The 23,664-nt window shown below is 47.7% G+C and overlaps 1 protein-coding gene across 3 annotated transcripts in view; it reads left to right on the top strand.

The window, feature by feature from the left end:
* Positions 1-23,664, top strand: part of Snx29 (sorting nexin 29) — a 423,868-nt gene that overhangs the window by 381,757 nt on the left and 18,447 nt on the right. For all 3 annotated transcript variants that reach the window (XM_060364193.1, XM_060364194.1, XM_060364195.1), the window contains one exon: positions 21,536-21,675. In XM_060364193.1, coding sequence (XP_060220176.1) covers positions 21,536-21,675 — 140 coding nt within the window. The remainder of the gene's footprint in view (positions 1-21,535; positions 21,676-23,664) is intronic.

Genomic DNA, 23,664 nt, shown 5'->3' on the forward strand with positions numbered 1-23,664 from the left:
TTGAAAATACGCTACTATTTAGTCAGGTGCAAAAGGCCAGGGGAGATGGAAGAAGGCAGACCCAAGTCTGGACTGGGCATGAAGCTGCTCAGTCAGCTGTCCCAGCAGTTGGCCGTCAACACCTCCTGTTAGTGAGAGGAAACCTTCCCCCTACCTTGTCTGCACTTTGGGCTGTGGTGGGATCTTGAAACCCACTATGCCCACAGCCATTACCAGGTCTTCTATCTGGAGCAACAGCTGGGCACTAAAGGGTCACTGGCTCTTTGGATGGGGCCGTTAAGAATCAGGTGGAGGGAGGCGTGTATACAACCACAGCCAGTCATATGTGACAGTTCAGGACCCTTTGAGGACCTGAAAGCAACTGGGGATGATGTCAGCAGGGACCCTCTATAGGAATGGGTGGCAGCATGGGCTACCAGCCAGAGTCACTGTATTCTCGGTTGTTGGTCCTTATATAAAGACAGTAGCCACCTTATTCTGACCCTTCATCTGTTACATCCTCATGTCTTCTCTGATTCAAACCCATCCTCCTCTTGTGATGACAGTGCACCCATCCAGAAAATCTTCAGTGGTCTCCCAACTCAAGATCCTTAAGTTAATCACATCTGCCAAGGCCATTTGCCATGGAAGGTTCTAGGAAATAGCTCAGCCTACCACACACCTTATGTCACTAAGAGCATTCTCTGAGGCTGAAGCAGCTCCTTCACTCCTGCTTCCTCAACTGCTCCCTCCCCATTTTATAAGCCTCCTCTGGGCTAAGTCTACCAGGAGTGCCAGACCCATGAGCCAAATTCACCAACCATCACTCAGGACTGAGGAATGAAAAGAACAGATGGCAACCCTAGGTGTATGTGGAGCAGGGACTGAGAGTGGGCTTCCTCTTTGCAGTGGGCCCCTCTATGCATCTGCAGTGGGTCACCCATGCTCTCTCCATGCAGAAGAAATCCCACTCCTGCCAATGCATGGACTTTCTGGCTTATTTGTGCATAAATGAACTTGAGGATAAGGGATAACACTTTGGATAGCCTGGCTCAGGGTAGACCAGACCAGACCAGCTGGGTGCTGACCAGGTGTCCAGACCAGTTTCCTGTAGACACAATGGACCTGACAGCCACCAGCCACAGCCTCATCCTAGCGTGCACTTGGGCATTTCTCAGTGGCTGGAGGACAGTGATCCTGACCTCGTATGAGGTTGAGGCATTCATACTTTCCCTTCAGTCCACTTTGGCTAAAGACCAGGATGGATTTGGACAATTTCTTCAATTTCCAAGAAAAGACTGAGTCAGGGTATAAAACTGTCAGTGCCCACCAGGCTAAGCTTTTGTGGATTCGTGTGGGCCCAGGACCTTAGAATCTGCTTTGGTGTCCTGAAAAGTTTGAATATATAAATTTTCCAGAAAAGTCACCATGTTAGGATCTTTTTTTGATCAGTGTATTCCAAAGGTCTGTTTGGACCGCTTGTCTGTTTGGACCATAAAGGAGAAGCCATACACAACATCTTTGAAGTGACCGAGTCATGAACACCCATGAGCCTTGGCTGTTAACTGACTCAGTCCTGAGTTGACTGGCATGAGCACCATTCAGGGATTAAGCTATTTAGTCTTTTTCGTGCATCACATGAGCGTCCGTGTTCTTCCACACAGTGCCGTCACTGATGACAGTGATGATGGTGACTGTGAGGCAGTGTGTCTCAGCAGGAAGTCCCCAACTGAGTTCTGAACAGCAGAAAACTTGCTGGTTGGCTGGAGGTGGCTCTTTCTGCTGGGTGGGTTTTTCAGGATGTGCTAGAGGCCAGGCAGACTAGTCCATGTATGTGGCCACTGACTACCTGAATGCCTTTGCAGGCTCTGGGCTTGGGCAGGGACTCAGTTACTTATTCTGTCACTGTTCAGTGAATGAATACATAGTAAGATGGTGGTGCTGCTGAGTGGGGTGTGTTCCCTGCTGAACTCGCCCTAAGAGAGAAGTGTGAAAGTGGAACTGGTAGCCTTTCTTGAGGCTAAAGAACACACCCCTGTACTGGGTGTGTCCCAGATTATGGGATGTTGTGCTAGGTGCCGAGAGAATAAGGTTCTCAATCTTCATTCAGAAAAGCAAACAGGATAGACATCTGAAGAAGGTGAAAATAAGGAACAAGACAGGCCACAGAGGGCCTCTGAAAGTCTCTACCCTGCAGAGTATCAAAGCAGATGCTGAGACTCATAGCCAAACTTTGGGCAGAGTGCGGGGAATCTTATGAAAGAAGGGGGAGATACAAAGACCTGGAGGGGACAGGAACTCCACAAAGAGACCAACATAACCAAAAACTCTGGGCCTAGGGGTCTTTTCTAAGACTGACACTCCAACCAACCAAGGACCATTTATAGAGATAACCTAGAACCCCTGTACAGATGTAGCCCCTGGCATCTCGGTCTCCAAGTGGGTCCCCTAATAAGGGAGCAGGGGCTGTCTCTGACATTGAACTCAGTGGCTGACTCTTTGATCACCTCCCCCTGAGCGGGGAGCAGCCTTACCAGGCCACCGAGGAGGACAATGCAGAGGAGAATGAGACCTGGTAGGCTAGGGTCAGATGGAAGGGGAGGAGGACTTCCCCTATCAGTGGACTGGGGGAGGGGCATGGGAGGAGATGAGGGAGGGTAAAAAAAAAAGATGAGTGAAATAGAGGCTCTGTCATCTAGGTACAGGCAGACTTGCAGGGACAATGTCACTAGTCACTTCACACCAGGGTGCTGTGTCTGGGCAGTGAGGAAGGGAGCTGGATCCTGCAGGCGGCAAGTGCTGAGGAGCCAGTGGACCTTCTGGTGATGGTTCCTTAGAGGAGCAAATGGGAGTCCACCAAGGACTGAGGACCCTGTGCTTTCATGCACCCTATATCTGGCTGCTGTAACCTACACAACAAAGGGAGGAGCAAGAGGGAGAGGCCAGCCTAGGCTGCAGAGTGCAACCTTGTCTCAGAAAAGCAAAATACAACAAAAGACAAAGCTTCGTAATCATCACAAGCAGTGAATGGTCTGTAAGAGCCAGTCTCTACATCACTAGAGTAGTATTTCAGCTGTCAGCTCCAGGGTAAAATCCATCAACCTGCTCATTCAGGCACCTGCACTCATTGGCATGTATCCAACCCCACAGTTAGTGTCTCTTCTCTGGTCATTCTCAGGTGGGTATATCTGCCACTGAAGCAGGGAGACAATCTCCTCTTTGCCAGGTAGCTGTGGGATTCCCCTCTCAGGAGGTCCTTCATTTAGCTTGCCCTTTCATGCAAGCCATCTACTCACAGACGTGGGCATGTGGGCCTCTTCTGCCTGCTGCACACCTCCTTTTCTGACCTGTGGCATTCATGTTGCTCTTAATGCTCAGAAGCACAGGTAAAGTGATTTGACCAAGGCCATTTTGCTTAGCAGAGTCAAGGCTGATGCCTGGCCCAGCAGATAGTCTTCAGTTTCTGTGTGCAAAGGCTCAGCATGTCACTGAAGTCTGGAGGGTGGGTGAGCCAGTGAGTTAGCCCCGGCCAGCTGGTGACCTTCATGCTGAGTCTGTGAGCCTTGGTGCTGTGGAACCAGGAAATCAGCTACGATCACTCCTCCTTCCTGCTGAGCCTTTCACAAGCTCCTAGCACCCCATTCCCACTTGGGGGCCACTGTGGAGCTGGCACATCTTCCTCACAGTCCATCTTCAGGCCTGTGTAAACCTTCCTGGATATCAGAAGCACGTGGGAGACAAGTCACCTGTTAGCTCATTCTGTTATGCATGCATTCATGCTGCAGACCCTGCAAGTTAAGTACAGTGGTAGGAGAGAGGAATGGGAATGGGAGTGGGCGTGGTGGAGTGGGTAGTGGGAGAGAAAGGAAGAAAACCAGGGAAGATTCTTTTGTTTTCCTAGATGTCTTGCCTTGGACAGGTTACTTGACCTCTCTGTGCCTATTTTCTCCAAGAAGCAGAGACAGACTTCTGGTGTTGATTTTGTAGAGCTCAAAGGCGGTGGCATTCGTAAAGTGCTTTGGGAATGTCTAGTAGTGCTCACTGTCTGGTTCCTGTCTGTTCTGTTTTGTTCTGTTTTTTAAGGAAGTGTGAGTGGGGTGGGGGTGGGGTACTCAGAAATTATTTCTTTTTGCTAGTGACACTGAGAGTTTGGGCCTATGCACTGCAGAAGCCTGGCACAGGTGGCCCTGCTATTATCCCTGAACCCTGGTATCCCATGCCAAGCTTGCCATACACAGCTGTGGCTTTCTATTAGTTTTCTCATTGTACACTCCCTGTGGGCCCTATATGGGATGTATGTAGGCCAGGAAGCTGGAACTCAGGGGCACATGGGAGACAGAGATAGGAGTGGGGCTCCCTCTTCTACAGGCTCTGCACCAGTCCATCTTGTCACCCAACACAGGAGCTGTGCCCCTTAGGTGTCTGTGTGGAGCTAAGGTACCTGGGGGCTCCCTCTGTGCACATAACCCAGAGGTGACAGAGAGGGCACCTGCACAGAGAGATGTGGTGGTGAGGCTCCCAACATCCGAAGAATTGGGGAGTAAAAGGAGCCATGTCGAGACAAAGCCAGAAACAGCTCTGCTCCTTTTCCCTCCATGCAGGCCTAGTGCTTCCTGTACTAAGCAAGGGCAGAGAGGAGCTGGGTTTCTCTTGAATCAGTACATGGCACTGAAGGGAGTCTCTAGTAGATAGTCATTTTGTCAGGAAAGCCATCTCAGGACAGTGACAGACATGAGCTCAGCCTTGAAGTGGAGGAAGTGGGGCTTCTTGGGGAGAGACTTTTTAATATCAAATTTAACACAGTCATTTACAAAGAATGAGAAATGTGGGTGCCACCCATCCCATGCCTGCTGCCTGTGGCACAGAGAGAGGTTGAACTCAAGGCTGCTCTGGCTGTCACATATTCTGGCCTGTAATACCTCCAGAGGAAGCCTTGTCTGATCTCATGGGTTTCTTTCCCCTGCTCCATACCAGCTGTCCGATGTACAGTTGTCTGTCTTATGGCACCATGGACAGCAAAGGCTGGCCTTGGTGGTCAGAGCAAGCACAGAGCATGAATGAGCATGAACAAGCCCATGACAAGTCCTCAGTTCAAGCAGCAGAGGTCGGTATGTGGTGGCTGTTTTGTTCGTCAGCTTCCTTTCTCTGGTTTCTTTCATTTGATTGACAGATGCTAGCATAGATGCGCAGATAGTGGTCGTTGAAAGAGATGGTTGATTCCCCTGTGGTACTGATCTGCCCACTGTCCTCCAAACATTGGAAAGCTAATGTTTGTAGAATGTCCAATGTCTTCAGCAGGTGTAGTCCCAGCATTCTGGAGGCTGAGTCTGGAGGATGCTGAGTTTGAGGTCAGCCTTAGCTACATAGCAAGTTCCAGGCTAGCTTGGGTTATATGAAGAGACCCTGTCTCACAAAACCAAAACCAGTTATGTCTGATGACAGAGATGCTGTGTGACATTTGGGGACAGCCTTCTCAATTAACCAGCCACAACTGGCTGTCTCCCCACTTCAGCCCTGTCTGTCTGAGCTGGAGAGCCCTGTTTTTATGCCAAGCCCGCTGCTTTCCTAATTGACACTTGACTCTCTGCCGGGCATTTGGTCTTGTCCACAATGTCTCTAAGCTGTTAGATTGCTTGTATATCATTATTTAATCTCCCCTCCAGCTCGAAAGGCCTTCAGAATGTACTTAACCTGTGTTCCATCTGCTAGTGTTGCATGTGTTTTTGGACAGCTGATTAAAATGGCATCAGAGAAGGGTCCTTCTAGGCTCTTACTGTCTTCTTGAGTAATTGAGAATAATTGCCACCCTCCCCTCCAGTGCTCCCGCTCATATGGAGGGCTGGGTATCACAGTCTTTGGCATCTCGGGGGGTCGGGGGGGAATGTATTTATTTCCAGTGTCCGCAGCATTTCTGGTTGCTCAGTTGCTCTTACCCCCTCCCCCTGTAGCCAAGGATTCCTTCAGAAGCCATGAAATGCAGGGCCTAAGAAGAGTATAGGCTGTGTTTGGGTCCTTTCTACTGGGGACACTGGCTGTGTAACCTTGGGCAAGTGCCACAGCTACTGTGTCAATCAGCTGCATGGCAGCGTGCTGCCGGCTCAGGTTCTTGTGAGCATGCAGTCATGTGAGCAGTCTTGTGAGCAGGCTGGCTACTGCACACTGCGCCCAGCATAGCTCAAACCCTGGTGCTGGCCGATGCTGGCCGGAAGACTTACCCAGAGGGAGCTGCACGAATCTGGCCTCTGATGTGGTTTGACCATGAAACGCCCCACACTCCCAGGACTCACGTGTTCCAGCACTGGTCTCTCACTGGTGCTGCTATTCTGGAAGGTCGTGGAACCTTTAGGAAGAGGTGGGTTCCTGGCAGGTGGTCATGACACTTGAGAGTCTGGCCCTGCCTCCTGGTGTGATGTTCTGTTTCCTGACACAGATGTGGTATGGCAGTGCACGCCCTACTGCCATGCCTTCCCTGCCCTTCCCGCTATAGTGCTAGTGTCACCCGTGTTGGTGACTTACACTAGCCAGGGGACAGTCACGCTGGGCCTTTTACTCTCCTCACCCTGCTGAGGAAGGCTTTGTCTTATTTGTGAGACAGGTCTTTCTCTCTGTGTCTATAGCCTGGCCTGGCCTCACTCTGTAGCCTGGGTTGGCCTGGAATGATTCCTGACCATCCATGTCCCAAGTGTGGGGATTCCAGGCTCTGTTGTATTAAACTGGGGTGCAGCCTCCAACCTGAAGGGACTGTTTGGACTATTTCCTCACAGTGAACACACCCCAGCACCCCTGCAGGCAGCTCTAGGCCAAGACAAATTCCTGTCACTATTTCCACAGGGCACCACAGTCCTGGTCCTGATTTCTAATGATGTAGATTATCTGAGGCCTGAGAACCTTACATGGAGGAATTCCGAACTTGAAACTCTTGCTTCCTCTCTCTGCACCACAGCTGTCAGACACAGGTCTGCTGCTACATGAGATACTGGCTGGTTCCACTTCATTGCTGTGTAGTATTCCATCTGTAAAGATGCTGCAGTTTAATCTTTTCTGATTCTAGATACTCAGATGCTATTGGCTGATTATAAATCATGCTGTGTTTAGCCATCTACCATCTCTTCTGCTTGCTGGTATCTCAGAGATGGAATTGCTAGTCACACAGTAGTGTATACATCTGCCTTTTTCATTTCTGGGTTTTGAAATAGGGTCTCTCTGTAGCCCAGACTGCCCTGGGACTTGTGATTCCTCTGCCCCGTGCCTGCTCAGTGCTGGAATGACGGGCATGAGCCACCACACCCAGCTAGTGTGGTTCCTGGAAAGAAGGGCAGAGGGATGAACTCAGAGAACAAGAAGACCACCTATCTTTCCACCACGGGATCAGCAACGCGCACACTTTGCCCCATCTACTTCTAAGCTCCTGAAAAAAAATTGCACAATTTTCTGATAGTCCCCGGAGTGCACAGAAAGCTGTAATGAATAAGCGCATTTCACCATCCAGATGGAATGAATGTTAATGTTTAGAAATTAAACATCATAAATACAGCTGAGTTCTCATTGCGGCCCCCATCCCAGAGGGGAGCAGCATGGAGCTGTTGCCTCTTTTGGTCCCTGCCTTTGTGCATTTATCATGGGATTATAAAAGTGTTTTCTTTTTATGACTTCATAAATGATGCCACTTTTATGTATTCTTTCCCAGCTTGTATTCTTCAGTGGTATTACAGGTTTTAGAGCTTTAGTAATTTAAACAATGTTTTCCCTCTCTTTTTTTGAGATAGTGCCTCACTATGTTGATTTCCACATTGCCTCTGAACCCATGATTCCCCTGCCTCGGCCTCCTGATTGCAGGGATTATAGATATGCACCACCAAGCTTGCTTGACCACTGTGGCAGAGGCATCCTGTGCCCACCACTACCTCATGACTACCTGGACTGAATTTTATTGGGTAGGCCCAGGAGAGAAGCTACTGGCTGATGGGCACTCATGTCTTCATCCCACTGTTGGATCCCCAAAGTAGCACCACTTCATGTCCAGTGGAAGTGTGTCCTTCTCTCTCAGCAGCACCCACTTTATTTCTGTTTTGCCAGCACTAGGTCCTCCCTGGATTCCTGATGACTGGGTGACATCAGCTATTTAATTTTCCTTTTCTTTGTGAGCCTGGTGAGCCCATGGCCATCTTTCTGCTGGCAAGGCCTTCCTCCTGGCTCTGGGATCTGCAGGTGTCACCCTTGGTCTTGTCTCCTCATGGAGCTTGGGCTCCTTTATTCCTGGAACCCAGACCTCACCTCCTCCCCGTGCATACTGTGTCTACCCCACCTCCGGCATAGCCCCCTTAATGTTGTTGTGAACACTTATTACATGCCTGCTTCTCTCCCTGCTAGTCAGCCAGCCCAGTTGAGGAGCCCCACCATGTATGAGCCCATGTACCCCTGGAGGCATGCATAACCCTCATGGAGGCAGAGACTAGATTTGACTTCTCTGTATGGAGGAACATTAGGCCCCGAGTTGTGCTCTTTGTGTGTGCATCCATGTATGCAAGTTTATGGACACCAGAGGTCAACTCTGCATATCATTGCTCAAGCACTACCCACCTTGGTCTTTTGAGGTAGGGTCTCTCTTTGACTAGGACTTGTCAATCAGTCTGACTAACTGGTCACTGAGAGCCTCAAGGTTCTGCCTGCCTCCACCCCTGCGATTATAAACACATGACACCATGCCAGGATTTTTGACTTGGGTCCTAGGGATTGACGCAAACTCCTGAGGCTTTGCTGCCCACAGCCACAGCCATCTCTTCAAACCCAAAATCATGTTCTTTAGTGAGCATTCTTTAAGGGGATACCTGGGTTGGATTTCTCTAGAGAACAGTGTGTGTGTGTGTGTGTGTGTGTGTGTGTTTATTAGAGGGGGGATTTATTAGAATGACATATAGGCTATGGTCCAGCTAATACAATAATGGCTGCCTGCCAGTGGAAGGTCCAAGAATTCAGTAGTTGCTCAGTCCATGAAGCTGGATATCTATCTGAGCAGGTCAGAATCCTGAAGAAGTAGGCTCTAATGCCAGGGAAGGAATGAACTTGCCAGCGAGAGTGAGGGCATGCAGGCAAAGAGCATGTGCTCATATAGAGCATGTCCTTCATCTACGTCTTCATATAGGCTGCCAATAAGAAGATATGGCCCTATTAAAGGTGTGTCTTCCTGCCTCCAGATCCAGATTAGAAGTGGGTCTTCCTACTTCAAATGATTTAAGGGCCCAGCCATTTGAGTTTTAGTCCAGCTGACAACCAAGAGTAGCCATCACACCAGCTTTCCAGTCCTCTCGTAGAATGGCTGTGGAAGCTTTGCATCTTGAGGAACAGACGGCTTTTTCTGAAGATCTGTTTCTCTCTCAGGTCACAGCAGCATTAGGCTCAGCCCCTAGAACATTCTCATCATTTAGTTTCCTGGGGCTTCTGCCTTTTGAGGGAAGGCGCAGTTCTTTTTTTGTAATGAGTTTTGAAGCTTTTTTGAGCCAAGTGCCTGATCCTCATAAGCTGCTGAAAATGGAACTGTTTTAAGTCACAAAGGGGGCCTTTGATCTGGCTCAGGCTTTCCCATGAACCAGGCAGCCTTCATCCCATTAGCAGGAAATAAACAGAGCCCTGTTCATATCAGCAGGGCTGTCCTAATAAGAATGGCAGCTTCTGGTTGCTACCTATGCACAGGTACTACCCACAAAGCATAGGCTTTGTCCTTGTGCACACTCTGACTTAGTCTCCTCAGCTTCCTGGTGGCCACCACGCATAGGATAACACTTGTCTCCCCTTTACACCATGAGCACTCCCCTTCCTACCTCAGGACCTTTGCATGCACAGTTTCTGCATTTTGCTTGACTCCTCCCATAGTGGGTCTTTCTGGGTTCTCCCTGCTCATAGATGTCGCCCCCTGGATTATAGCTTTCTTGGTTCCATTTTCTCTTAGTAGCTTTAGCATGATTGCATGTTTAGTGGTTTGTTTCTGTAAATGTGGGTACCCAGGCATCAGGAGAGAGCCACAGAAACTTCAGCAAAAGATAATATGGTGTAGTTTGCAGTTTAGATATGTCACTGCCAGGTGGAGGATGGGGTGACTGCAGGGGGAGGATGGGGTGACTGCAGGGGAGGACAGGGTGACTGTGGGGAGGACAGGGTGACTGTGGGGAAGATGGGGTCAGTTTGCAGGAGACTTAGGGGCATATGCCAGAGCAAGCCAGCAAGAGGCCTTGAAGGCTGGAAAGGGACTTAGGAGGCAGAGACAACCTGATGGAGCTGAGGTCCCTCAGGAAAATCAGACCCACACTGGTGATGTTGATCTTTATATGAGCTCTAAAACAGTGCTGTGGACAGAACCCCAGTGCAGAAATTGTCAGCTGGTAACCCAAAGCCACATTCCTCTTGAAATCTGCCTTGTGTCTCACAGTAAGGGCAGTGACCATGGTGGTTATAGAGACTCATAATGACAACTGAGGGGACAGAACTCCATAGCAACCAAGCAGGGCTTCCTCTTGAACTCACGTTGTCGATGGCAGCCATTGGTAGGTGTCCAGTGCAGTGGGTCCTTCCCAGGCATGAGCCTGCCTACTGCTTTCACAGACTGTACCTGCTGTGACAGCTTCTGAATTTTGTCACTTTGCAACCACAGCAACATAATGAGAAGGTAATGGCTTGTGTAGCAGAGTGACTTCAGGAATGGCTGGATCTAGTTCAGGACCATCTCTTGAGTACTACTCACTGACTCCTGCTTGCTGTCTGAGTCGCTTGCTCTGTTGTAAGTTGTCTTCCTTGTATGGCATGATCCTTTGCAGGCAAACAGGACCTCCATTCCTGGCTCTCTTTCTATCATTGAAATACTACAAGGAGAAGGAGCAATTGCTTTTGTGGTAGCTTCACATTGTGGTCCTGTGCAATGCTAGGCTCAGTCATGATAACCGAGATTAGCCAAGTCGTGCTCATGAATAAATCCCACCTAATCCATGGTCCTTCACCCTGTTTCCTGCCACCTCTTCCTTGAGTATCTAATGTGTGTCAGCCTGTGTACAGCAGGGAACTAACTACATAAGAGCCATACTCCCAAAGGCACAGGAAGGTGTGTTTGCGAACATCGGTGCTCACACAGATGATCTTCAATTATTTCTGAATGACATAAAGTGGCTAAAAGCTATGTCTGAGCTGCTGGTGTGCTGGAAGGGTGGCCCAGGTTATAGTGAGTGTTGTCTGAAATGGAACAGCATAGAATTTCTTCAACACACACACACACACACACACACACACACACTCAATGTGAGCAAATGCAAATATTTTTCTTTGTTGTCAACCAGAGTGGAATTACTAAGTACTCCCTGAAAGACAAGAGTGGACGTGGTGGCAGGGCTATTAGATGCCAGCAGTCAAGTGTCACGTCACTTGGGCTGGCCTTCACCCACAGAGCATCACAAATGGTTTTGTGTACCGGTAATAGACCCAGACCTCATTTGGGACGTCAGGTCAGTCTTTTGGGAAGCTGGACCCACACATCTGCCAGGTAGCTTCCTGTATGACCCCCACCTCTACTTTTTCTGTTCTCCCTTTGTGGCTCCTACCTGCCTCCTGCAGTGGAGGAAAAGAGCCCAGTGTAGAACATTTCCTGGGAATTCTCATGAAAGGCCTCCCTCAGGAGCAGCAGTACACTGGGGTTCTTGGCCCTCTCACTTGGGCCATTTCCTTCGGTGCCACAGCAAATCCTGCTGTCAGCCTGGCTTTGCAGTACTGATGATGCTACAAATACTTTGAGCCCAGAGATAGTCAAACCCAAGAGCTGCCCCCTTTTCAGTGAGTGGCACTGTGCTCCAGAGAACCTACAGGTATGCATGTTGGTGAGGCAGTCCCCAACTGGGCAAGCAGTGGGCCATGTCTTCCCAGATTCTGTTATGCCACCTCAGAATCCTGCTGACATCGTGCACCAGGAGGGGGCTGTGTCCTGTGTCACCCTCACAGGCTGAACCAGGCAGCTTCCCAAAAGCATGTAGGGCTCAGGCCTGCCCTCCCAGGTGCTGTTCACCTATGGTCATTCAGCAGGGGGACCTGAAGCCGAGGTGAAGCAGTGCTCACCTTACCCTGTGGAGTGTTCAGCCCAGCAGAGATAGGAGACTGTGAACAAGCCTATAAAAGGTAGGTCTCCATGGTGCCCAGCACTGGGCAGTGACCAGGTGGAGCTGCAGCAGAGGTGAGCTAGTCAAGAGTCAGGGTGAGGACTGCTAACCTGAGAGGCAGTGAGCCTGTCACCATTATCTGCAATGCTACAGTGGCTAGGCAGGCTCTGCACAAGACCTAGCTGGCCATGCTTTAGTTACACACTGTGCATTGGGGCCCTAGCCCTTTCCTGCTGAGAAGAAAAGATACCTGTCAGCTCTGGAGATTCACGTTGCTGTGTCCAGCCTCAGGACACTGAAGCAGGCAGAAATCCAACACAGTCATGCAACCTTTACCACCAAGGCTAGAGCTTGAACAAGGTCAGACTGGGCTATACAGGGTCTCTTCTCCCTTGGAACTCTGAGAGGTAGGGCTCTAGGGCTACAGTGTATAGTTTAAATCTCAATACCAGTGTAAACTAATCACCCTGCTATACCTCAGTGTCCTCAAGAAGAAAGATAATGGCATCTTGCTCCTAAGGTCATTGGGAAGTCATATAAATATTGGTCCCACCGGAAGCATTCAGAAACCTTTGGTACTGCTGTCTGCCAGGCTAAGGTAGAATGTGTGATTTCCTCAGTCACCTGGCCCAAGTGCCTCTTAATGCCACCCATTTCCCAGCACTCTCATCAGCTTTCCTAGCAGACCCCATTTTACAGATGGGGAAACTGAGGCCCAGAGGGATCAGTCCAAGGCTCTGCCTGGTTATATAGTCTACTTCTTATTATGGGGTCTAGAACAGAACTACACTTCTATTTCTTAGCCATTTTTGTCATGTGGCACTGATGGAATTAATAACTGAATGGGGAAAGGTTTATCTGGGCACATGATTTAATGGGGCCCAGCCCAGGCATTGTTGGCTCCATGTACTCGAGGAGAGCTTTATGGTAGCAGGAACATGTGAATGAGGCTGTTGACCATTATAGTAGACCACAAACCAAAGGACAAGACAGGAAATAGGCAGGGTAATCATAACACTAAGGCCCTGACCTCAGTGATACACTTTCTCCATCTGGATCTCACCTCCTAAAGTTTATACAACATCCCCCAAACAGTACCCGCAGATACATGAGCCTATGGGGGACATCTCTAATTCAAATCAAAGCAGTTGCTCTGGATAAAGTGAATTTTACCGGATGACTTAAGTGGTGAACCCTAAAAGCAGCTGTAGCTCCTGGGATTTAGTCACCTCTGGAAGTCACAGGCATTTATCAGCTTACAGAACAGCATCAGCTACTGTCTTGGAGTATCCTTAAGTTTATGACTTTGTAATTACTGTAGCCACAAGACCCTCCAGTAGTCCTTGGAAGTGCTGAATTAGCACCAAGGCCCTTGTAAGTGCTATGCCACAGCTCCAGGGAGTATGCTCAATAGACAGGGCTTTTCTTTTTGTTCCTTTGTGACTGTTCCATGACTTGAAAATCATCCCTGAAGAGGGACTGATTCTCTGCCAGGGCCATGCTGGAGTCTCTACCCCTAGACCTCAGGGTCACTGTCCTTGCCCTTTTAGGGACCACCACCCACCAATGCTGCTTGGAGCTGCCTCTGTCTCTCTTGCCTCTTATTTTTTTCTACTAAATTTCCCTTTGTGAAACAAGTGCTAGGTAAATAATGGGATAAGAGGATCTTGTTGAAATAAGCTGCCTCGTGTTTATTTTTAAGCATCTGAGTTATAGAGCAGTGTTCAGGTACCACCAGGTGGAAGAGAGGCTTCAGCTTCAATGTAGAACACTGGGAGGATACTGAGCCTGAGGGGGGAGCTCCAGGATGGGCAGTTCAGGCAAGAGGGGACCCTATAGCCTGCACATTCTGTGACCTGCCTCAAAGGATCCAAACTGCAGTGAAGAGCTAAGCAGACAGCTCCCAAATTGGCAGAGCATAAGCTCAGAATGCTATGTAGCATGTGAGGATCAGGATGCAGGCACAGCTGGCTCCAGCGTGCCTGTAAACCCTCATCTTCAATCTCTCCCCCTTTCTGTTGGCTAGCATCATTCCCAGAAGGAATGGTAGCCCAGGTAAAGAAGTAAACTCTGCATTGTCTGCCATGGTCATGTGCCAAATCCGCTTCTTTGTTTTCTGGTTGCATGTGTGTGCATGCACATATGGAAGCTCTAGCTTAGAGGTCAACCTTGGATGTGCTTCCTCAGATGCTCAGGAACATCCATACAAGATCTCTGTCATTGATACGGAACTGTCCAGGTAGGCTAGTCTGGCTTGGAAGGTAAGCCCCAACGTTCAAGATCAAGTGAACAGTAGAGTCCTGATTCCTAAATGGCTTCTCCTACCTGCAGCACAGGGCCAGCTAGCTCCGGGCCACTCAGAAGGGCTCCACCTTTCAGACACTTCACCTTACACTGCCTCCCTGGGTAACGTTTTGTGGTTTGTTTTATAAGTCAGCATCTCTCACTATTATGCAGATGCACCTCCATCTCCTGTATTTTTGCCTCAACCTCCCATGTTCTGGGATTGCAGGCATGTACCAGCAATGCTTGGCTTTGTAGGTTAGGGCTTAACATACTAGTTTGGAAGGAGCACAAGCATTTGATCTGCTACAAATGTTAATGGAGTATTTAGCATTTTGAAGAATGATCTGTTTTCCAAGCTGGCTGCTTTGTTTTCTGAGCCTCTCTGTGACAGATGAGTGTGCTTGCTGATGTGCAAATGTATAGTTTCTTTGCTCTCACCAGAACTTACTATTGCCCCTCTTGATCACTCACACACCAGTGAGGTTGAAGTCCTGCCTTCTTGTGTGACCCGCCACCCTCCAAGACACACACTCAGCATCTTTTTCATGTCCTCCTTAGCTGTCTGCACGTCTTTGCAGGAATGTCTTTTCCGTTTGCCTTTTTACAGTGTTTGGCTGTGGTAACTGTTTCTGAGGTATCTCAGGTGTAAAGCCCTGGTCAGTGCATCCTTTACAGATATTCCTTTCCTCTTGTCCTGTTACCTCTCACCCTCTGGATGATATCCTTTGTAGAAGACAGTTTTTGCTATTGAATTTCTTTTTAATGTTGTGTATGAGGAAGCTTTGCCAAACAGAGGGTCATAAAGACCTATTCTTGAAATTGTTTTTGTTTGTTTGTTTGTTTGGTTGGTTGGTTGGTTGACTGATTGATTTTTACAGTTTCTAAGTTTCAGCTCTCCTTGTCAGTTCTCCTACTCATTTTGAGGTAACCTCTGTGTATGGAATGGAGAAGAAATGTGCTAGTCACTTGTGGATGTTGAATGGTGGAGTGAGCACCTCTGTTAGAGAAGGCCTCTCTCTCCGTGCTGAGTTGTCTTGAAAACTTTGGAGAAAGAAAAATCAACTGACCATAAATGCAAGGATTTATTTCTTGTTTTTTATTTTTTCTAAATATTTATCCCCCTGCTATTCCTGTGCTGTCTTGATCACAGGGGCATTGTAGTAAGTTCTGGAATTGTGAGTCCTCCCACTTAACTCTTTTTCAAGATTAGTTTGGCTACTCTGGGTTCCTTAAGTATATGTATATGGGTTTTAGGGTTATTTCGCGGGGGGGGGGGGGGGAACAACTCAATTTTGAATAGATATTATAGAGAATCTGGAAATGAATGTGAGATACATTGTCTCCCCATCCACAAACTCGGATGTTCCCCATTCACTGAGGTCTGTAATTTTTCCTGATGATATGCCGTAGTTCAGAGTTTGAGCCTCATGCTGCCTACATTCATGGGCCCGTAGCTGGGGTGATCACCATGGGCAGGATGGTGGATGCTCCAACAGCTGGGCCTGACGTATGCCCACCCCATTTCAGGAGGGGGTATGCTTTCCTCTGACAGCTGAACACAGGAAGTGGGTTTAAAGAATTGGTAACTTGTGTTTGAAGCTGTTTAAAGAATTACAATGCTTCTTCAACAGCATCATGGTGGGGGAGGAATGAATTCTGGGAAGGCAAGAAGTTAGAGAAAAAGGTTATCTGTTAAACTGAAGCTTGTCTGGGTACAGGAATATAGGTTGGTGATAAAAGATTTGCACAGCATGTGAGACCTGGGTCAGAGCCCTGACTTGGCAATAATTAAGTGACTACTATAAGTAAGTAAATAAGCACATGTGTGTGTCTCAGTCAGTGTTCTGTTGCTGTGAAGAGACACCATGGCCACAGGGACTCTTATAAAGGAAAGCATTTAATTGGAGCTGACTTGTAGTTTCAGAGGTTTAGTCCATTATCAGCATTGCATGTTAGCATGTTATCACTCAGGCAGACATGTGCTGGAGGAGCTCAGCGTTTTACATCCAGATCCACAGGCCAGTTGGTTTCTTATTTCCTTCTTGTCAGAGCTGCAGGTCTACCCTGGTGTCAGTACTTTGATTCTCCAGGCAGTGGCTGGGGGAGTCAGACAGATGGCATTTCTATTAATCTCAGCTGAGTAACTTGGAGGAGACACTTGATTCTCCCAGAGCTTGGGTGTCTTCCTCTGAAATACAGAAGCTGCCGCAGGGGTGTGCTGAGGTAACAGGTCAGTTGTTGAGTAGTGCTGGGCTGAGAGCGAGCCTGCAGTGAAGGCTGTCTCTGCACTTGTTAGCAACACTGTGGGAAGCATGACATGGGGGGTGTGGCCTCTGTGCAGTTGGATTCCTGGTGCCCATCCTGGAGCAGACATGCTTTTCCTCCTGTTTGTAGCGGTTGTTTTTCGTACTTAGCACATGCCACTGATCCTTTGGGAGCTCTATTTTGTGTGTCCAAACTCTTTCCTGACTGTTCTGTCCGTGTGCTGCCCAGCCCCAGGGCTACAATCTGTCATCTCTGAATTTGAGAGGAAGAGTGAGTCATATGGAGGAGATTTGGGGGACTATGGTATAGTATCCTCTCAAATCTGCCCTTTTCCCCCTATTTCAGGAAGCATTTACTAGGGACCATCAGTACCCAACCAGGGTACACCCAGCCTAGTCACAGTTTCCATGTGTGTGATGTGAGAAACCATATTCCAAGATATGGTACAGCAGGATTGTGGGTCTTCAGTAGATCCCTGACCTCTCTTTTGGGAGTATCAGGGGACCTGGTTCAAATTCCAGCTCCCCAAAGAGCAGCTGAAAGAGTGTAGGCTTGTTTCTCTGTCTCAGGCACCTCTGCCTTCCTCCTGTGATATGGGGATATTGGCTATGGAAAGGAGTCTGCCAGACGCTGGGTGGATCTGTGCTCAGCTCACTGTCTTTAGCAACACTGATTTCCATTCTTTAAGTTAATACCTTTGTACATATTTTTTGGAGATTTGGAGTAAGGGCTGTGGCATTCCACAGCTGTCTGAAATCCCAGCAGCATGCTCTCTAGCTGCATGGTATCTAACATGGGAGCCTCAGGATGCCACCAGAGAAATGGGCCTTATTCGCAGGATCCAGGGCTGAACAGCCTGCCCTCTTCATGAGGCCTCAATCCTGTCACCTTCTGTTGGCCATAATCTGCCTGCCTGTGGCTCTGGTATAATGCAAGATGTGCTAGGCAGGCTTGGTTTCCTTTATGCTCAGGAGGCAGAGATGGATAGGTGAGCTAGCGCCAATATTCACCATGGTGGTCACTGGAGGCCAATTCAGGCTTCCTTAAGGTTTGTAAATTCTCTGTTTAAGTCTGCTGACTTTGAAGCTGCTGCCTCTCAGCAGAGACTGGTCTGTCTGCTGCTCCTGGAAGTCTGGACCTACTGTCCTCAGGAAACGCCAGATTGAGCTTGGTTAGAGCGTGAGGGGGCATAGGAAGCACAGCGACTTCCCTATTCTGGAAAGGCATCACTGGAGGGTGGAGCTTTCCTGCATGAGAAGAGCCATGTCAGAAATGATTCTGCAATGGGTGAAACCCAAGCCTGCATTCTGAGTACAGCCTAGTCTTAATGTCTACCCTCAGTAGGAGTGTCCTCTGAAAGACTCCACCCAGCAGGGGATTGAAGCAGATGCTAAGACTCACAGCCCAACTGTGGGCAGAGTGCAGGGAATCTTATGGAAGAGTGGGGGGATAGAAGGACTCGGAGGGGACAGGAGCTCCACCAGAAGACTAACAAAGCCAACAAATGTGGGCCCAGGGGATCCTGCAGAGACTGATGCACCAGCCAAGCACCATGCATGGAGAGGACCTAGACTCCCTGCTCAGATGTAGCCAATGTAGCCAATAGGCAGCTCAGTGGGTCCTCTAGTAAAGGGAGCAGGGACTGGCTCTGACATGGATTCTGTGGCTTGCTCTTTGTTCACTTCCCTCCTGGCAGGGCAGCCTTGCTAGGCCACAGAGGAAGAGGATTCAGACAGTCCTGAGGAGACTTGATAGGCTGGGTTCAAATGGTAGGGAAGGAGAATTCCCCTTTTCTGAGGACTAGGAAAGGAAGATAGGGAGTAGGAGGGAGGGATAGTGGGATCAGGAGGAGACCCAGAAGGGGGCTACAACTGGGATATAAAGTAAATAAATTATAAAAAATAAATTTAAATTAAAAAACAAAACAAAAGAACAATGCCTAATTTAATGCTATCCTTTTCTGAGGCTTGAAGTAAAATGGTCCTTTTCTGGTAGTAATAAATACTCCCATTAAAACATCCCTGCTTACTCAGTGAACAGCTCCATTGATAATTGATGTCGGTATCAGACAGAGACGCCGCCAAACAGTAGCAGGTCCATGGGCAACACCAGTTCATTAAGTGGCATCCAGAGGTGTCCTAGGGGTCATGTGTTGGGCTCACATTCTAATCTGCACACTGGCAGCTTCCAGTCAGAATTCACTAGTTTCTGGGACCTTTCAGGGCTGGCTCCATGTGCCTGAGTTACCACCCCAGGTACCCTGAATGACACACAGGCTCTGAAGGACAAGCTCACTGATGTGCTGGGTTTTTGCCTTCTGCCATCTTGTCCAGCAAGTCTTAGAACCAAGGACTTGTGTCCAGGCCAGCCTGGCCTCCTCCACCCAGTCCTTCTTGGGATCTGTGTCTTCTCTCACCTGGTCATGGACCATGACCTCCACACAGCTCTCTCTGGCCACCAGCCTTGCCTTCCTGGTGTATCTCCCGTATTTATTTATTATTTCAGCCAGTACTTTTCTTTTCAAGGTTCTTGTTCCCCTTAGGTACTGTGGGGGGATCTTATGAAGGATGAGGCCTTCCTTCATAATGAAGGAGTGAGGCTCAACCTATGTGAAATACGCAATGAGACAGGGCGGGGACGACAAGCACCAATGAACTGGCCTGCAGCTGTTGTGAAGACAAGACCACAGGGCTGCTGGGTTTGAAAGGGATCTGGCTTTTTAAGAAAGCTTTAATCTTCCCAAACACTGTTCAGTCTACACAAAACATACCTTTGGATCAAACCTTGTCTGTGGACTTCTGTGAGCACTTGTAACTGCCTTCCTCATGAGAAGGGCTGACATGGCCTGTCCACACTGCCCCTCAGCCTTCTGGAGAGCTTCTGGCTGAGACCTGGGCTTGATACCTCCATCTACTTTACAGGGGCATTCAGGTATGGTGGTGCACACCTGTAACCTTAGCACTAAAATTCTAGGCTGATGCAGAAGAATCACAAGTTTAAGGCCAGCTTGGCATATAATATGTGAACCTGTCTCAAAAACAAAATCAGAAAGCAAAAGTCTCCAGAAGCAGCAAGCTCCGTCAGTAATGCCAACCATGAACATTCTCTTTGTTAGAGGCAATAATGATGTTTGGTAACGTAAAATCATATTCTAGAATTATATACTAAGTATTTAAGAATGAAGTATTAAGTGGCAGTAATTGTTCATTATTTATTTTATTGTCCTGCTTTTGACAGCACAGGCATTTCTCAAACTTGCTGCATAGCCAAAGCTGGCCTTGAACTCTTGATCATCCTTCTGCTTCTACTTCCCAAGTGTTGGGATTATAGGAATGCATCACCACACCCGGCTATAGCTATCTTAGCATGGGCTAGGGATGTAGCTCAGATGTACAGCACTTTCTTAGCATGCATGAGGCCCTGACTTTAATTCACCAGCAGTGCACAGTGAAAAGGCCAAAATGATAAAGCAGCTATGGAAATGGTTAAGGTTTCATTAGATGAGAGCTATTGGGGACACCTGAGAACTTATCTTTTCACTATAAAGCAAGTGGCTGGCATGAAGTCTGCTGTGCACATGTGCACATAGCATGTGGAAATATAGGCTAAGGATCAGAACAAGAGCTGTTCACAGCAGTCCATGGGCCTAGATCAGAAGTCAGGCAGCCTGACTTGGTACTGAGGTGACAGGCATCCCTCTGTCCACACAACAGGTGGCTTCTGCTAAAAGCCAAAGACGAAGTAGGACTTGTGTGAACTGAATGCAGGTGCCTGACAGTGAGAGAAGGCCAGAAGGGTTTTTCTCTGAAGGTTGGGGGTTGTCTTCTGAGTTGAAGGGTCTAAAATACTTATCTGCCATCTAGTTTAGGGCCTTGGGCTAGTTCTTCCCATTTAAACCTGTCATCAACCTTGGTTGTCTTATAATGTTACAGCTCACGGGGAACACAGGGCACAGGGAAGAGTTGTTCAGCAGGAGCTCATTTCCTTAAAAACAAACAAACAAACAAACAAACAAAAACAAAACTGGGTATGATGTTATATGCTTGTAATTCCATCACTGGGGAGGCAGAGACAGGGGGTTGGTTTGTCATGAGCCAGGGCCTGCCTAGGCAGGCATGTAGGTAGGAGTGCCCAGAGAATGTAAAGGCATCAGATCATCACACAGGTGCAAGCACAGGTGCAATAGCCCTACCTGTAAAGACCAGACAGACACAGGGTGGAGTGTGGAGCCTTTGGGTCATGGTGTGACTGTAACTCAGACACTGTGCCTGCCTTCAGGGTTATGCCACACAGCTTTGCCACATTTTGAAACTTTTGTAATTAACAACAGGATCATATTTTTAAAAACTATGAAGGCAAAAAAAAAAAAAAACAAAACAAAACAAAAGTATGAAGGCAAATTATGCATGTACTCCAGAGGATGGCACTGTGATTAATAACCATGTGTACCTGTATACTAGGTGCATTTATGCTGCTTGCAGTGGTCTGAGAACTCCCTCAGAGCCTCTGCAATGATTGTGTTCATCAGTCTGTCCCTGGTCTGTGATGCCACACTTAGACTCTTGTGGCACCTGAGAAACAACACCACATCTGGATGATCCATTCACTCGTTAACTCACTCATATATGGGAGCATGCTGTGCACAAGCATTGGGACTGCCTTTACTGTGCTTTATAAAAATATTGTCCGAGGCATTTTTCCATAGCATATGTGAAGCTGGAGATAGAACACAGTGCCTTGCATGTGACAAGCAAGCACTCCACCACTGAGCTGTACTCCAGCTTCTCTGCCAGGTGTCACCTGATGGGTGCATGTTGCACAAGATCCTCTCTGAAGCAAGTTACTAAGTGCACACATTCTACATGTGTTCCTAGGATGCCAAGTTTGTGGAAGAACGACGAAAGCAACTCCAGAGTTATCTACGCAATGTCATGAACAAGGTCATCCAGATGGTGCCAGAGTTTGCTGCCAACCCCAAGAAGGAGACCCTGGTGCAGCTGGTGCCCTTCTTTGTGTGAGTACCTGTCATGGGCACATTCTTCTGGACATCCAGCTCTGCTTCTTTTGGCACTTTGGAAGTTAGGAGCCTGCAGCTCTGTGCAGTTTCTGGAATGCTGAGGAACAGGAGTGGGAGCTGTCAGTGGTGCTGAAATGCAAATTCTGCTCTGGACCTTGCAGACCTTGTGTCTGTATGAACATTGTTGATGGTCCTCTGTGCAGGACTGAGTTTTTTTAAATGTATTACATGTTTTATTTGTGCTCATGTGTGTACGTTTGTGCCACAGCTCATGTGTGGAAGTCATGCTCATGGCTTGGCAGGATTAACATAGTAAAAATGGCCATCTTACCAAAAGCAATCTACAGATTCAATGCAATTCCCATCAAAATACCAACACAATTCTTTACAGACCTGGAAAGAAAAATTCTCAATTTCATATGGAATAGCAAGAAACTCAGAATTGCTAAAACAATCCTCTACAATAAAAGATCTTCTGAGCATGGGAGATCTTTCCATCTTCTAATTCTTTCTTCAGAAACTTGAATTTTTTTTATACAAGTCTTTGACTTGCTTGGTTAGGGTTACACCAAGGTACTTTATGTTATTTGTGGCTATTGTGAAGGGTGTTGTTTCCCTAATTTCTTTCTCAGCCCTTTTGTCTTTTGTATAAAGGAGGGCTACTGATTTTTTTTTTTTGAGTTAATTTTAGATCCGGCCACTTTGCTGAAGGTGTTTATCAGTTGTAGGAGTTCCCTGGTAGAGTTTTTGGGGTCACTCAGGTATACTATCATATCATCTGCAAATAGTGATACTTTGACTTCTTCCTTTCCAATTTGTATCCCCTTGATCTCCTTCAACTGTCTTATTGCTCTAGCAAGGACTTCCAGAACTATGTTGAAGAGATATGGAGAGAGTGGGCAGCCTTGCCTTGTCCCTGATTTCAGTGGGATCGCAAATTAAGCTGCCCTCCTATCTTTTGTTAGCAAGTTAAGACTGCAGGGTGAAAGCTGCAGATGGTTCTTGTTTCAGAGTTCAGAGAGGTGATTTGCAGCCAAGTTTTCACATGTTGGCAGGGGTCCCCAAAATGTTTTCTCTCTGTGTTGCTCATAGAAGACCATGGGAACCAGCATCTTTAATGAAGAGCCTAGCCAGAGAGTTCCAGTTAGAGATTCAGACACAGACACATACAAACACACAAGGATATGTAGACAAGTATATACACATACACTCACACACTGTCTCACACACACATACAGATACACAGACATGTCCACACAGACATGTGTATACACATAAACAGATACACACTGAGTCACATATATACACAGACATAGCTACACACACACACACACATGCACAGATACACAAATATACATGCACATACATGGTTCTCAACTAAAGAAACAAATCTCTCAGTGCATCAGTGTTAGCAAATCTCTGCAGCTTGTTCCTTTGTTCTTTCAGACACTGACATGGGATCTTTTAAAAGTCCCATCTAGTGAATGAATGTCCACAGATGCATTTCCTAAGACACAGTTAGGTCGGCCAGCCCCATGTTGCACCTACCTTATCTCATCATCTTCTAGGATCTCACTGGGTGGGTGCTGTGTTCATTTTCTTGGTGGAATTGTGTGAAGGTACCATTAAAATACCAAACCCCAAGGTTTTATAGCAGTTCAAGATTATAATAATATGTTTACATATGTGAACTGATTTTTAATTTTAATTTTCTATGTGTGTTGGTATTTTGCCTGTGTGTGTCTCTGTGTGATCTTAGAGCTACAGACAGTTGTGACCTTCCATGTGGGTGCTGAGATTTGAACCCAGGTCCTATAGAAGAGCAGTCAGGGCTCTTAACTGCTGAGGCATCTCTCCAGACCTGTGAACTATTTTATAACATGGAAAAGCAAAGTGCAGCCAGAGAGGAAGCATGGCTGATCTTAGGACTCCTCCCAGCACATGGGAGTCCTGGGCAATATGGTCTCTCACCTAGGTTTGAGGACG

The sequence above is a fragment of the Meriones unguiculatus genome, chromosome 11 (assembly GCF_030254825.1).
Source record: "Meriones unguiculatus strain TT.TT164.6M chromosome 11, Bangor_MerUng_6.1, whole genome shotgun sequence".
Taxonomy (NCBI): Eukaryota; Metazoa; Chordata; class Mammalia; order Rodentia; family Muridae; genus Meriones; species Meriones unguiculatus.